The 15,544-nt window shown below is 42.1% G+C and overlaps 1 protein-coding gene across 2 annotated transcripts in view; it reads right to left on the bottom strand.

The window, feature by feature from the left end:
* Positions 1-15,068, bottom strand: part of LOC124793219 (leucine-rich repeat extensin-like protein 5) — a 76,145-nt gene extending 61,077 nt beyond the window's left edge. For both annotated transcript variants that reach the window (XM_047258003.1, XM_047258004.1), the window contains exon 1: positions 14,919-15,068. In XM_047258003.1, the coding sequence (XP_047113959.1) occupies positions 14,919-14,973 (55 nt within the window). In that variant the 5' untranslated portion in view covers positions 14,974-15,068. The remainder of the gene's footprint in view (positions 1-14,918) is intronic.
* Positions 15,069-15,544: the final 476 nt, after the last annotated feature.

Genomic DNA, 15,544 nt, shown 5'->3' with positions numbered 1-15,544 from the left:
GCAACGCAATCTGACTTTCAATAATCCCCACAAAAGTATGGCCCTGACTAACAATAACCTGTACCTTTCATGAATCTCTTACCTCACTTACCTCTGTTTCTTTATATAAACACTGAAGAGCTAAAGAAACAGATACACCTGGCTAATATCGTGTCAAGCCCCCGCTAGCATGCAGAAGTGGCGCAACACGACGTGGCATGGACTCGATTAATGTTTGAAATAGTGCTACAGGGAACTGACTCCATTAATCCTGCAGAGCTGTCCATAAATCCGTAAGAGTACGACGGGGCGGGGATCACTTCTGAACAGCACGTTGCAAGGCAGGTGTTCTCAATAATGTTCATTTCTGGGGAGTTTGGTGGCCAGCGGAAGTGTTCAAACTCACAAAAGTGTTCCTGGAGTCACTCTGTAGCAATTCTGGACGTGTGGGATGTCGCATTGTCCAGCTGGAATTGCCCAAGTCCGTCGGAATGCACAATGGACATGAATGGAAGCAGGTGATCAGACAGGATTCTTACGTATGTGTCACCTGACAGAGTCGTATCTAGACATATCTGAGGTCCCATATCATTACAACTTCACACGTCCCACACCAGAGCCCCCACCAGCTCAAACAGTCTTCTGCTGATATCCAGGGTCAATGGATTCACGAGGTTGTCTCCATACCCGTACATGTTCATCCGCTCGTCCGACCGGGCAACGTGCTGCCAGTCACCAATAATCCAATGTCGGTGTTAAAGGGCCCGGCGAGGTGTAAAGCTTTGTGTCGTGCAGTCATCATGAGTACACGAGTGGGCTCTCGGCTTCGAAAGCCCATATAGATGATGCTTCGTTTACTCGTTTGCACGCTGATGGCACAGCACTGAAATCTGCTGCAATCTCAGTCGTCGTTGGTCACGTTACTGCAGGATCTTTTTTCCGACCGCAGTGTTGTCGGAGATTTGATATTTTACCGTATTCCTGATAATCACGGTGTAAATAGGCTGTTTAGGTTTTTATGTTGGTAGCTCCACGTAGAGCTCTGTATGATAATCACTGACTGTGCTGTGTGCATATATATATATATATATATATATATATATATATATATATATATATATATATAATTTTGTGTCATCCAATTAAACAAATACCTTTTTCTGACGGACGCACGTCCAGATCGTCCGCTCAAAACTCTGGCATCTCTCTACCCACATCCACCACTGCTGGCGGCTCAACTGCAACTGCGCAACGCTACACGCTGTTCCCATCCGGCTACCCAACACTACACAAGCGAATATCCCAACAATGCCAACCAGCCACAGACTGCACACAGCACAGCTAGCGGGGGCCTGACACGATATTAGGCAGGTGTACCTGTTTCTTTAGCTCTTCAGTGTATGTAATTATACGTTGTATTAGTTACAATGACATTGCTTTTCAGATCTATTTTAAGCTTGCTCTGCTAAATTCTTGCATTCGTCGTGGAAAGTTTATTTGAGTTACAGGCAAACAGTTCAATGTGAATAAAGGAAAGGAGGTGGCTCCATTATATTCCACTGAAGCATATCCTATCTTCGATCGCCCAGTTTAAAGATCTGGAAACTCTCTCTAGGACAGCTAAGAAATATTTTGATGTTGTGGAACCTTCTTGCTTGGCTGCTCTATCAGTTCTGAATTCCTCATCATCCAAATGAAGTCTAATGGAAGCTGTGAAAATGTATGTTTTTATTGGGTATAATATGTTGAATCAACACTTTGTATCTCAATGAAATCAGCACAGATTTTGTTGGAAATGAAACTACTAAAGCTTTCGTATAATTTACGAAAACGAGAAAAATTTACTGATTGCTCCGTTCTACAATTTCATTCACGTTTTTCCCAAAGTTTCATTGTGCTACATCAACCGCTATAGTCAACAGGTTCCTTCTCCCGATTAAAAAATTAACGTTCTTATGAGGTTGTTATTAATTTTAATCGGTAGCTTTTATATTACGGTAAGGAGGCTGGTAGGTACTCCCTGAGTACGTAAAGTTAACAAAGATGGGTTCCGTTAATGTCTGTCTTAGGGGAAACAACAGTCCCCAGAGAACAGCCAGACCTGTTGTGAGCACAGGTGTCACGTACGAAGCGGTCTCGCGTAAACACACAACACCAACAAGGCCGTTCCGTGCATAGCACGTGTTTCCAGCTGTCGATGATCTGTAAAAAATACTCTCCACGCCAGAATGTACGAAAAACATCATGGCGCTCAAAGTGGTTCGTTTTAATGTTCATACATCCATCGCTGCTGCTGCGCAGGACACATGGGGGAACTGAGAACTCGAGACGGTGGCAAAACGTCTAAAATATGGTGCCTACTATCCACGTTTAACGCGACAAGCATAACAGGTGCGCAACATTTTGACAACGATATGAATATTAACACTGACGTGATGCATCTGATGGAGCTCTGAGTGTGTCTTCTGATCTTTACCCTGTTGTCCTCAACCTCTGGCTTATTCCACTCTGTTCTAATGTCCACGTTCACTTTCAGAAAGTACTTCTGTAGTGAGGATTGTTAGGTAGGTTCTCTATTTGAGGCATGCAAAGGATTTTCCCGTAATCTTTTTATTTCATAGGAAAAACGATATATCACCACTTGAGACACATATAGAAATCTACTTTCTAAAAGTTTTAGCGGTATACCGGACAAACGAAATTTTAAAATCTTTTCTGCACCAGTTTCTTTGTAACGTAAATTGCAGCAAATCTCTAAGAAGTTCTAACACTGCTCCCCCTGTCACAGGATCGAACACAGTTTAGTAAAAGGTGTTCCGTGGATAATGGCACACCAGTTTCGACCCATGCTACAGGATTACCTAGCGTGTGATTTGGTCCTGTGTCATCGGGCAGGTTCCTATGCGAAGTCTGATTAAGATTTACATTATCGGATCAATGATATTATTAACCTTAGCATATTACCTTCTTTCTAATACTCTTGTTCCTATTAACACTAAGTTTTTCTAGCTACAGAGATGTTACATTTTTTTACACTAGTGTTTTCAGTATACACGCCCTACAAAAAGATTGCACTCATGGAATGTCATACAGCAGTTGATGTTTGCTCCTTGAATCTACAGTAGTTGAAGTATCTTATGAATATTCTGAAAGATTTCGTGTGCTGAATAAATTTGTTATTTTCAGTGCGGATAAATAAGAGAAAGGAAGCAGAGGGGAACATTCTTCAGCAATAGTTTCAATGTTCCATCCACCTCTGAATGGGTCTGATGCACATATAATGAACGTATTGGTTATAAGAGTACTGACAGACTATTGCAGGGCACCAAATCTGTCCTCCAGTTTTTAACCCTCACTGAGTACAACAATAAATCTGGAGTTTTTTAAATACTAGTAGATATACAATTAAGGAGGTGTAGCAGACGCTTACTGTGTGGTAGTCTCCTCCAGCCTTACAACATAGCCTTGAGTCCGTCATATCTGATGCTAGAAGGCATTGTGTTAATCTAACCCAAGGATAATGTCTCGGAAAAAAATGTGTATATTGAAAAGAACGCTTTTAATGGAGCCGGAAGTTCCTTGAATTGTCGACAGATTTCATCGTAAGCTACGGAGAATGGAAATCTATTTTTAAGTCTGATGTGAGAGTATAGCTATTTTTAGACTCTGTATTAGATTATACGACGAATAAAACTGTCACATTGCAAAAGTGTAGGAAATTAGGGAGACAGGACCTGAACAAGTTGAGAGAAACAAAGGTTTTGAGAATTTCAGAGGGAACATTAGGCAACGATGACAAGAACTGGGAAAGGAATACGTTAGAAGACGAATGGATAGCTTTGAGAGATGAAATAGTGAAAGAAGCAGATAATCAAATGGGGGAAAATGGCAAGGCCTAGTACAAATACTTGGATAACACAGAAGGTACTGAACTTAACTGATAAAAGGAGAAAATATAGAAATGCAGCAAATGAAGCAGGAGAGAGCGAATACAAAATCTAAAAAATGGGGTTGACGGGAAGAGCAAATTGGCTAATCAGGAATGGCTACAGGACAAATATAAGGATTTGGAAGCATATATCACTAGAGGAAAGATAGATACCCTCTGCAGGAATATTACAGAGACCTTTGAAGAAATTAAAAACAGCTGTATGGATACCAAAAGTTCAGATGGAAAACCAGTATTAAGCAAAGAATGGAAAGCTGAAAGGTAGAATGAGAATATAGAGGGTCTATATAAGGAAGGTGTAATTGAAGGCGATATTATAGAACTGGAAGAGGACATAGATGAAGATGAAATGGGAGATATGACACTGCTAGAAGAATTTGGCAGAGCACTGAAACACGTAAGCGGAAACAAATTCCCAGGAGCTGACGACAGTCCATCAGAACTACTGATAGCTTTGGGAGAGCCAGCCATCAGAAACGTCTTCCATCTGATGTGCAAGATGTATGAGACAGGCAATGTACATCAGATTTCATGAATAATATAATAATCCCAATTGCTAAGGAAGCACCGAACTCTCAGTTTAGTAACTCACTGTTACCGAACACCAACACGAATTCCTTACAGAAGAATGGAAAAACTGGTGGGAGCCGACCTCTGGGAAGTTCAGTTTGGATTCCGGAGAAATGTAAGAACACACGAGGCGATACTGACCTTACGACTTCTCTCAGAAGAGAAGTTAAGGGAAGTCAAAACTACATTGTCAGCATTTGTAAACTTAGAGAAAGCTTTTGTCTATATTTACTGGAACGCTCTCTTTGAAAATCCGAAGATGACAGACGAAAAATACAGGGAACGAAAGGCTATTTAAACTTGTACAGAAACCAGATGACAGTTATAAGAGTCGCAGGACATGAAAGGGAAGCAGTGGTTGAGATGGGAGAGAGGCAGGTTTGTAGTTTATCCCTGATGTTATTCAATATGTACACTGAACAAGCAGTAAAATTTGGAGAAGGAATTAAAGTTCTGGAAGAAGAAATAAAAACCTTCAGGTTTGCCGATGACATTGTAATTCTGTCAGAGACAGCAGCAAAGGACTTGGAAGAGCAGTTTAACGGAATGGACAGTGTCTTGAAAAGAGGATATAAGATGAACATAAAAAAAAGCAAAACAAGAGTAATGGAATGCAGTCGAATTAAACCCGGTGACGCTAAGGGAATTCGATTTGAAAACGAGACACTTACAGTACTAGATGAGGTTTCCTATTTAGAAAGCAAAATAACTGATGGTGACCGAAGTAGAGAGGATATAAAATGTAGACTGGCAACGACAAGAAAAGGTTTCCTGAAGAAGAGAAATTTGCTAACATCGAATATAGGCTTAAGTGTTACGAAATCTTTTCTGAAAGTATTTGTATGGAGTGTAGCCACGCATAGAAGTAAAACATGGACAATAAACAGTTTAGACAAGAAGAGAATAGAAGAATTTGAAATGTATTGCTACAGAAGAAGTCTGAAGATTAGATAAGTAGATCACATAACTAATAACGAGGTAATGAAGAGAACTGGGGAGAAAAAAAAAGTTTGTGGCACAACCTGACTAGAAGAAGGGATCTGATGATAGGACACATTCTGAGACATAAAGGAGTCATCAATTTAGTGTTGGAAGGAAATGTGGGGGTTACAAATCGTACATGGAGACCAAGAGAGAAATACAGTTAGCACATTCAGAAGGCTGTAGGCTGCACTAGTTACTCGGAAAAGAAGAGGTTTGCACAGGATCGAGTAACATGGAGAGCTGCATCAAACCAGCCTGCGGTCTGAAGACCACACACAACAATACAGTTTTACATCTTGATAAATTTCTTCCTGCATCGTCACAAGGCTAGCCTATGCGGTGACAATTCTGAGGAGGCATGTTGGGTAACGAAAACGCTGTTTCTCAGGTGCTCTGCCTAAGCGGAACTAATGATAGTCCTTCACCTGCAGGCTGTTCTTCCTCGCTATGTAATTTCATCACCACAATGAAGCAGTCGTGTTATAGCATAGTATTTGAAACAAGAAACGCTTTTGACTATTAAGTAGATGCGTATTCTTTCCTATCATTATCTTAGCACTTCAGGGTGCCATACAACACGTAGGCAATAAGTTCCTTAAAAGTCTTGCAAACAAGTTAACAGCATACGCCAATAAGGAGTAATGAGAGAGAAATTCGGTTTTGGGAATTTATTTTGTCACCTTTCGATGCCAGATTTTCACAAGCTACAATGTCAGATTCCATTAGTTTGTTACTCCATTCGACTGATTATCTTTCTACGGTGACGAAATTTGCAAGCAAATTCAGTTGTTTATCAGATAATGTGTAAGCTGTGGTCCGATGTACAGCTTTAACGTGTTAGCATCTTTCTTTACTGTGCGCACTCTACTAGCGGAATGAAATTTTTGTTTTGAGAGTCAGATACATTTCAACAAGGTTGTTGAAATCGACTAATCACAAATATTAATACAAATATCGATCACTGAAGCTCTTATCAATGGTCACATTTCATTCACTTTTTGTGCCTTCACGTAGCATGCGTATTAGTACATTTTTTATTTATGTAAGTCATCCATAAAACACATAAAGTGGCGCAAACTGCGTACATATTCTCATGAAGTACAACAGGAAACGACAGTGACAGGCTTATTGAACAACTGTAGCCATGTGAAGATGCGACTAGTTGTCCAAATACATATTGTTTATTACCCGTCTTTCCCTGTAGCCTACTGCTATTTTCCTGAGGATTTCGAACATCTTGCACCATTTTAAATTACCAAACACTTTTACTAGATCCATAAATCCTTTGAACGTGTCTTCGTTTTTCTTAAGTCTTGCTTCGAGAGGTGCCTTTCTGGTGCCTTTTATCTTTACTAAAGCCAAATGGATCGTCATTTAAAAGATCATTCATTTTCTTTATACATCATACAATGGCCTTAATTTGAGGAAGAAAATTCTGGTGATACACGTGTGGAGGACATCAGTGTATGGAGGTGAATCATGGTCTGTTGGGGGAACTGGAAAAGGGGCGAATCGAAAAGTTTAGGATGTGCTGCTACGGAAGGATGCCTAAAAGTTGGTGAACTGATATGATAAGAAATGAGGAAGTTCACCCTGGAACCATCGAGGAGAGGATCATGTGGAAAACATTGACAAAAAATATAAAGTGATAGACCATGTGTTAAGACATTAGAGAATAGTTTCCGTGGTGGTTGAGGAAGTCGCAGAAGATAAAAACTGAAGGGGTAGTCTTTTCCATGCATCTGTATATTATTTTTGGCAGTAACTTGAATGCATAATTTTTCAAGATCAGTGTGCGACAGTCGTCACAGTTATCTGCCCTTGCTGTCTTCGGGATTGTGTGGATGACATTTTTCCGAAATCTTCAAACGAGATTCCACAAAGAAATTTTAATTGTTTGGTTGCTACTTCTCCCAATGATTTTAGAAATTCGGAAGATATGTGGTACACGCCTACCGTCTTATCTGATGGAAAGTCTTCCAAAGCTCTCTTAAACTCTGACTCTAATACTGGATCCTTATTGTCTTCCATATCGACTCCCATTTCTCATTCTGTCACATCTTCAGTCAGTTTCCTCCCACTCGCCGGGACTGTCAGTATACTCTGCTCACCGTTTAACAGTGAAATCCTTCTTGAGCTCTTCGAGTTTACTCCTTTGATTTCAATTCCACCGAAGCTTGTCATGAATTTTCTATTTGTTGCATACGTCCTTCCGATGACCATTTCTTTTTACATCGGTTCGCAGTTTTCATTCAGGTATTTAGCCTTGGCCTCTCTGCATTTCTTATATATTTGGTTCCTGTAGTATTACTAAGTAAAACGCATCCCTACAGTGTCATTACATAGTAGAAAATCAACTACATTATATGAAAACTCGAGTGTTTAAAGACAGAAATAAGAAGGAAATGGAAGCAAGTAAGCGTTCCACAATCAGTAATGAGAATGAAGCTGTAAGAAGCGTGTATATAAAACTGAAAGAAAATATCTTTTGAGTTTAGGAAACCACAAAATACTAGGCATAACGTCATGTGCGACCAAAAGAATGTAGAGTGTTCATAGAACTTTGCAAATTTCGCATTAAGAGTCTGTTGGAAATCGGGTTTTAGTAATCTCTAAGAAATAATTTTTGCAGTTATTTCTGTGAATTCAGTACATTTAGCGATATAGAGACAACAGAAGAATAAAGAGAAGAGAAAGAAGGTATGGAACAACTTCCACACTTGGATTAGAGGTATGCCGGAGGACAAATAACAGACACTCTCCAGCAATCGCTCTAGTATTGTTCTTCAAAGATTTAATGCACCAGTTTCGAGGAACATTTGGGTAATATAACCACTGAAATAGGGTAACTGCATTCATATTCTCCTGCAGTGATTAATGAACATTGAGACAGCGGTTATTTCTAGCATTTGAAATGTAGTGCCTTATCATTTCTCCAACCTGAATTTGCAACTGATTTGCGGATAGTTTTACTAAGTCAAAGAAAAATTCAGAGCTGAGTTCTTTATCTTATAGTTCTGTGTCTGGCGTCCTCTGCTTACTCACTAATTAACTAAATAACTCCGTCCGCCGACCGACTGCAGAGTTAACCTCTGCCACTGGCGTCATTGGATGCCTCCTTTCATGAAGAAAGAAACCTGGCTGTATCTGGAATCCAACCCGGCTCCTCCGCATGGCAGTCAGCTGCGCCTACGTGTCAGATGGGCAGGCGGGCTCCACTGCGTGATGATGACAAGCAAACGATTGCGGCGACTGCTTGTCTCTGTGTCATTATGAGTGATTGCGCGATGAGAGTGAGAAGGTGAAAACGATACAGGCACATAGATTGCTTCCCTCAGTTGCTTCAGTGGATCAGTGGTGTCGTCAGCATTAATGTCAATTTGTGGTCCACGGGTAGCTGTTAAAAGTGTTTCTACTATTAGGATATCTTACTTGAGAGCCATTATTTAAGGTGCGTAAGTAGAGCCATTATTTAAGGTGCGTAAGTGACATAGTAGAATCTATGAGGCTGCAATCCTAGCATCAAACTTTCGGTAAAATGACATCCACAAAAGGTCAAAGATGCAAAGTTTAAATGAATATGAGAATCATCGCAAGCTTGACCTAACAACTGACGAGAACAATATACAGAAGAATGGATAAAAAAATTGAGCATACATGGGTAACGATCAGATTGGCTAATGGGAATAAGACTAAGAAATATCAAGTCACATCATAAGACATGTGGACCTAGAAAAAGTGTTCGACAAAGTAAAAGCGTGCAAGTTGTTCAAAATTTTAAGAAAAACAAACGTAAGCTTTAAAACAAACAGTAATATAGAACATACGTAAGAATCGGGAAGGAGCAACAGAAATGGAAGACCAAATAAGAAGTTATCGGCTTGGAAAGGTACAAGACATGCAGTCTCTCCACCCACCCCATCCCTTCCACCTCTTCGGTTCAATAAGTACGTCAAAGACGTAATTGCATAAATTAAAGCTAGCTTCCGGAATGGGATTAAAATTCAGTATGAAAGTTTACCAACGATAAGATTCGATGATGACATTGCTATCCTCACTGGAAGCAAGGAGGGACACAGAACGTACTTAACGGAATGAACAATCCACTGAGCACAGAATATCGATTGAGAATACACCGAAGGAAGAGGAAAGTACTGAAGAGAGATAGAAAAGAGATGAGACATTTGTCATCTAAATTAGGGTCCACAAGAGTGAAGAAATTCTGATAGTTCAGAAGCAAAATCACGAACGGCGGACGAATAATAGAGGACATAAAAATCAGCCTAGCACAGGCAGAGATAGCGTTCTTGCCTATATGAAGTTTACTGATATCAAACATTGGGATTAATTTGAGAAGGAAATTCTTGAGAATGTATGTCTGGAGCAGAGCGTTGTGCAGAAGTGAATCATGGACTGGGGGGAAACAAGAAAGGAAGAGAACCCAACGTCTGAGATGTGGTGCTGCAGAAGAATGTTGAAAATTAGGTGGACTGATAAGGTAGGGAATGAGGGGATTCCCCGCAGAATGTGTGAGGAAAGAAATATGTGGAAAACACTGAGCAGGTGGCGCAGGATGACAGGACGTGTTTCAAGGCATCACAGAGTGACTTCCATGGTACAAGAGGGAGCTGTAGACGGTACAAACTGTAGGGGTAGACAGAGATCGGAATACAAACAACAAATAAGATGGAACGTTGGGTGTAAGTGCTACTCTGAAATGAAGAGGCTGGACAGAAGGGGAAGTCGTAGCGCGCCGTATAGAAGCAAGTCAGAACACGGATGTGCCCCCTCCCCCCCTCGCCATCTCTTTCCTCGCAAAAGTGACACTGACTGCCGAAATAGTTCTACTCAAGTCAAGCTCGCAGTATATGAGAATAGGAGCTAAATTATATTTCAGAAATATCAGAAAATATTACTTTGTTTTATAGAATTAATAACAACATCCGGAGTCAGTCATATCGAATACATATTTAGGTGTTGCGACAGAGAGGAAGAGAGTAAGTTACTGGGAGGCGAGGTGACTTCATCACAAAAAAGTTTGCGAGAATAAGATGCCTCTGCAGAATAAACAGCGTATTCTATCATTGTGTGGCCTATATTCGTAATGCTGTGATGAAAAGAGATTATAAAAAGAATATCAACAAAAGTTGAATAAGAGTAACAGGACGGAGTCGTATTACCAGGTGATGGTGGGTAAATTACATTAGGACATCAGACAACAGTAGCAGACGATAAGTATTGCTACAAAATAACTGATAATAGCCGATCCAGGGAAAATATAAATGCAAACTGATAACAGTAAGAAAGTTGGCCTGATAAAGAGAAAAATGTTAACATCGAATATCAATTAGAGAATTAGGAAATCTTTTTCCGTTTGAAGATGAAAGATAGATGATAAATATTTCAGGCAAGAAGAGAATATAAGCTTTTTAGATGTGGTTTGTACAACAATGCTGAAGATTCGATGGGAAGATCGGTTTACATAATGGAGATACGGAATTGGATTAGGAAGAAAAGAAATTTATCGTTCAATTTGATTAAAGGAAGGGATTGGTTAATAGGACAGATCTAGAGGCATCAAGGAGTCGTGCATTTTTTAACAGGGAGAGGGGGGAGGGGGGAGTGTGGGGGTTGAAAATGTTGAGGGAGGCTCTGAGCACTATGGGACTTAACATCTATGGTCATCAGTGCCCTAGAACTTAGAACTACTTAAACCTAACTAACCTAAGGACATCACACAACACCCAGTCATCACGAGGCAGAGAAAATCCCTGACCCCGCCGGGAATCGAACCTGGGAACCCGGGCGCGAATGTTGAGGGTTCAAATGGCTCTAAGCACTATGGGACTTAACATCTGAGGCTATCAGTGCCCTAGACTTAGAACTACTTAAACCTAACTAACCTAAGGGCATCACACATATCCATGCCCGAGGCAGGATTCGAACCTGCTACCATAGCAGCAGCCCGGTTCCGGACTGAAGCGCCTAGAACCGATCGGCCACAGCGTCCGGCTAAAATGTAGATGGAGACAGTCTTGATAACAGTAAGGAGGCTCGAGTTAATGTTTGTTGCCCCAGCTACAGGGAGATGAAGAAGCTGGCACACGACCGACCACAGTCAGGCGCTACGTCATACCAGTATTCGGGCTGAAGATCACGATCGAAACACTAAGTCAGCCTGAAGATACATGTCGAAGACACTGAGTGATACTTATCACGTGTGTTTTTAGTCAATACGAATGTTTTGAAGCTATGTTCTGGAAACTTAGATGGGCAGTGATGGAATAATTACTATATTCTGCTTAATATTCGTTGTTTGATAAAATACGAGAACCAGCAAAACAATACTAAATGTTTCTATTGTATGTTCTGCGTAAGGGCAAGTTAATAGCGATAGTTGCTGATTCCTAGGGATATAAAGAGTGTTTCGGGAAGAATAACAAATATTTTAGGAGGTCGAAATATGGGCCAATACAAATGAAATATTCCGTGTAACATGTGTCAAGTTTTTATTAGGGACAGAGATACAGTTGGTTATAGAGAGAATTTTGCATTTCGTATGTTTGAACTCCAGCTGCTATGGGTTTATTTATCCACTATTAGTTTTGTTTTGGTGGTCCGATGAACGCTTTTCTATAAATGTGTGGGCTGGTTCGATGGACGATCATTTGATAGCGTTTATTGAATTACCGCATCGTCTCACCTGTCCCTGTTATCTGGACTTTCTTGAAAACGAGCTTCCAGCGCTATTGGGAGCTTTTCCTTTGGGTGCAAGGATGAGTATGTTCTTCCAGCATGATGGAAGACCCTGCATATTCAAGTCGTCAGATTACACATCACCTAAGCTGAGATTCCCCGCAGCTAGAAAGGCAGAAATTGTCAAGCTTCTTGTGACCAATATCCCCCGACCTTACCCCTTTAGACTTTTGACTGTGATGATGGTTGATAGAGTCTGTAATCAAAAAACTGATCGGATTCTGAATAGCGCAGACCTCAACAGGAACGCCGAGACAACTTGAGAGGAGAACTAGAATGTCCATTGAATGCAAAGAGGGTTGAATTTATGAAAATCAACTTCGAACTTATTTGTCTTTGCATAAAACGTTCTGTGAGTATTTGTTTGGGTGACAGTCTTAAAACCTTCTGTTAGTATTTGTTTAGGTGACAGAGTATCACGTACATCTTTTTAACCAATACATCTCCGACACGTGTTACACGGAATGTTTTATTCGAAATAGTCTATAGTGCTACCTCTCAAAATACGAGAGGTCTTCAGTAAGTAATGCAATACATTTTTGTCTGAAAGTAGGTTGGTTTTATTCAGGTTTTCAATACGCTATATTATTCCCCATTCTTTTGGCTAAAAAGTCCTGTTTTACAACATAAACTCCGTTCAATGCGAGCTTACAGGGCGGCCTTGTATGTCCAACGTCTTGCTGCATCAATAACCTCCCCAGTTGCAGAACAGTGTGTCTGATTGTGATTTGTCGATCACCTCGAATGAGGCTTCAACATTGCAGGAGTCACAGCTGTGTGGGGCCGTTCGGCCCGTGGCGGATTGGACAAGCTCGAGCGACCTTCTTGCGATGACAGAAACCTCGCCGAACAACTCACCGTCTTTTGTCTCCATAGAAATTATGAAAGCGCCTGGGTATACCTGCGGTGCTCTGTTTTTCTTCCAGAGGAAACCTGATAACAGCTCTCTGCTTGGAACGGATCTCCGTTACAGAGACCATTTAGAAGGCTACGTATAGCGCCTCGACCTACCGAACTTCGTGAAACTATAGGGGCTGAAGCAGACATATTCCACGATGACCCATAATAAATTCCACATTTTTCCAACAGAAATTGGGCGAGAAAAAAATTCGTTGCAGTTTACTCAAAGCCCCTCGTATTTACAGTTCCTGCTGAAAACACCTTGTGTTCTTTCGTGCTACTTATGCGAGTTAACTTGCAAGGGAAGACAGGATATTACACTACTGGCCATTAAAACTGCTACACCAAGAAGAAATGCAGATGATAAACGGGTATTCATTGGATAAATATATTATACTAAAACTTACCTGTGATTACATTTTCACGCAATTTGGGTGCATAGATCCTGAGAAATCAGTACCCAGAACAAAGAACAACCACCTCTGAGTCAAACAGAGCTTGGATGGCGTGTACAGGTACAGCTGCCCATGCAGCTTCAACACGATACCACAGTTCATCAAGAGTAGTGACTGGCGTATTGTGACGAGCCAGTTGCTCGGCCACCATTGGCCAGACGCTTTCAGTTGGTAAGGGATCTGGAGAGTGTGCTGGCCAGGGCAGCAGTCGAACATTTTCTGTGTCGAGAAAGGCCCGTACATGACCTGCACCATGCGGTCGTGCATTATCCTGCTGAAATGTAGGGTTTCGCAGGGATCGAATGAAGGCTACAGCCACGGGTAGTAACACATCTGGAATGTAACGTCCACTGTTCAAAGTGCCGCCAATGCAAACAAGAGGTGACCGAGACGTGTAACCAGTGGCACTCCATACTATCACGCCGGGTGATACGCCAGTATGGCGATGACGAATACACGCTTCCAATGTGCGTTCACCGCGATGTCGCCAAACACGGATGGGACCATCATGATGCTGTTAACAGAATCTGGATTCAGCCGAAAAAACGACGTTTTGCCATTCGTGCATCCATGTTCGTCGTTGAGTACACCATCGCAGGCGCTCCTGTCTGTGATGCAGCGTCAAGGATAACCGCAGCCATGGTCTCCGAGCTGATAGTCCATGCTGCTGCAAACGTCGTCGAACTGTTCGTGCACGTGGTTGTTGTCTTGCAAATGTCCCCATCTGTTGACTCAGGGATCGAGACGTGGCTGCATGATCCGTTACAGCCATGTGATCTCGACCGCTAGTGATACGAAGCCGTTGGGATCCAGCATGGCGTTCCGTATTACCCTCCTGAACCCACCGATTCCATATTCTGCTAACAGTCATTGGATCTCGACCAACGCGAGCAGCAATGTCGCGATACGATAAACCGCAATCGCGATAGGCTACATTCCGACCTTTGTCAAAGTGGGCAACGTGATGGTACTCATTTCTCCCCTTTACACGAGGCGTGACAACAACGCTTCACCAGGCAACGCTGGTCAACTGCTGTTTGTGTATGAGAAATCGGTTGGAATCTTTGCTCATGTCAGCACGTTGTAGGTGTCGCCACCGGCGCCAACGTTGTGTGAATGCTCTGAAAAGCTAATCATTTGCATATCACAGCATCTTCTTCCTGTCGGTTAAATTTCACGTCTGTAGCACGTCATCTTCGTGGTGTAGCAATGTTAATGGCCAGTAGTGTATATACCGTTGGTTTAATATGTGTGTACATGTAACTTGTCCATTTCAGGAACAGGAGAGAGAACATTTGAAAACGTGTCTATTGAGGCTCACTTACCGATGGTGGCGGCGGCGGCCAGTAGGAGCAGGCTGAGTAGCGGCGTGGCTGCCATGACTGCAGATGAGCGCTCACTGTGCCGGCGCGCGACCTAGCAGCAGACACCTTCCCCTCCCTCGCCCAGCCCGCGGCTGCTGCTGCCGCTCCGCCGCTTCCTCTCCGTCTTGGTGCCGGCAAACCGTGCGAAGGCCTCCCGCCTTCTTCTCACGCAAGTCGGCGCCCGCGTTTGTGTCGCGACTCGCGTAACACAAAGCGTCGCCGTTCAGTGTCCCACACACAAAACCTCTCCTTAACTGTCTTGCCACACGGAGGACGTTTAATTGACGAAGTGTTTTGGTGCCGTTGTCGTCTGTTTACACCTACACTTTTAGCACGTGACAAACATCGCCTTCAGCTGATCACAAAACGGCACAATGGAAATCGTTAATGTTCACGTCGTCGAAGGGTCTATGACATTTGAAAACATTCGTGTTACATGCAACATCAATAAAGAGGCGAAGGTCATAGTGCAATATGGCGTACTCTAGGACATGAAACTTCCTGCAGATTAAAACTGTGTGCCGGACCGAGACTTGAACTCGGGACCTTTGCCTTTCGCGGACAAATGCTCTGCCAACTGAGCTACC

This window comes from Schistocerca piceifrons, chromosome 1 (assembly GCF_021461385.2).
Source record: "Schistocerca piceifrons isolate TAMUIC-IGC-003096 chromosome 1, iqSchPice1.1, whole genome shotgun sequence".
NCBI classification, from domain to species: domain Eukaryota; kingdom Metazoa; phylum Arthropoda; class Insecta; order Orthoptera; family Acrididae; genus Schistocerca; species Schistocerca piceifrons.
Note: the sequence above shows the minus strand (reverse complement) of the source record. Positions and strands in the feature narration are given on the sequence as shown.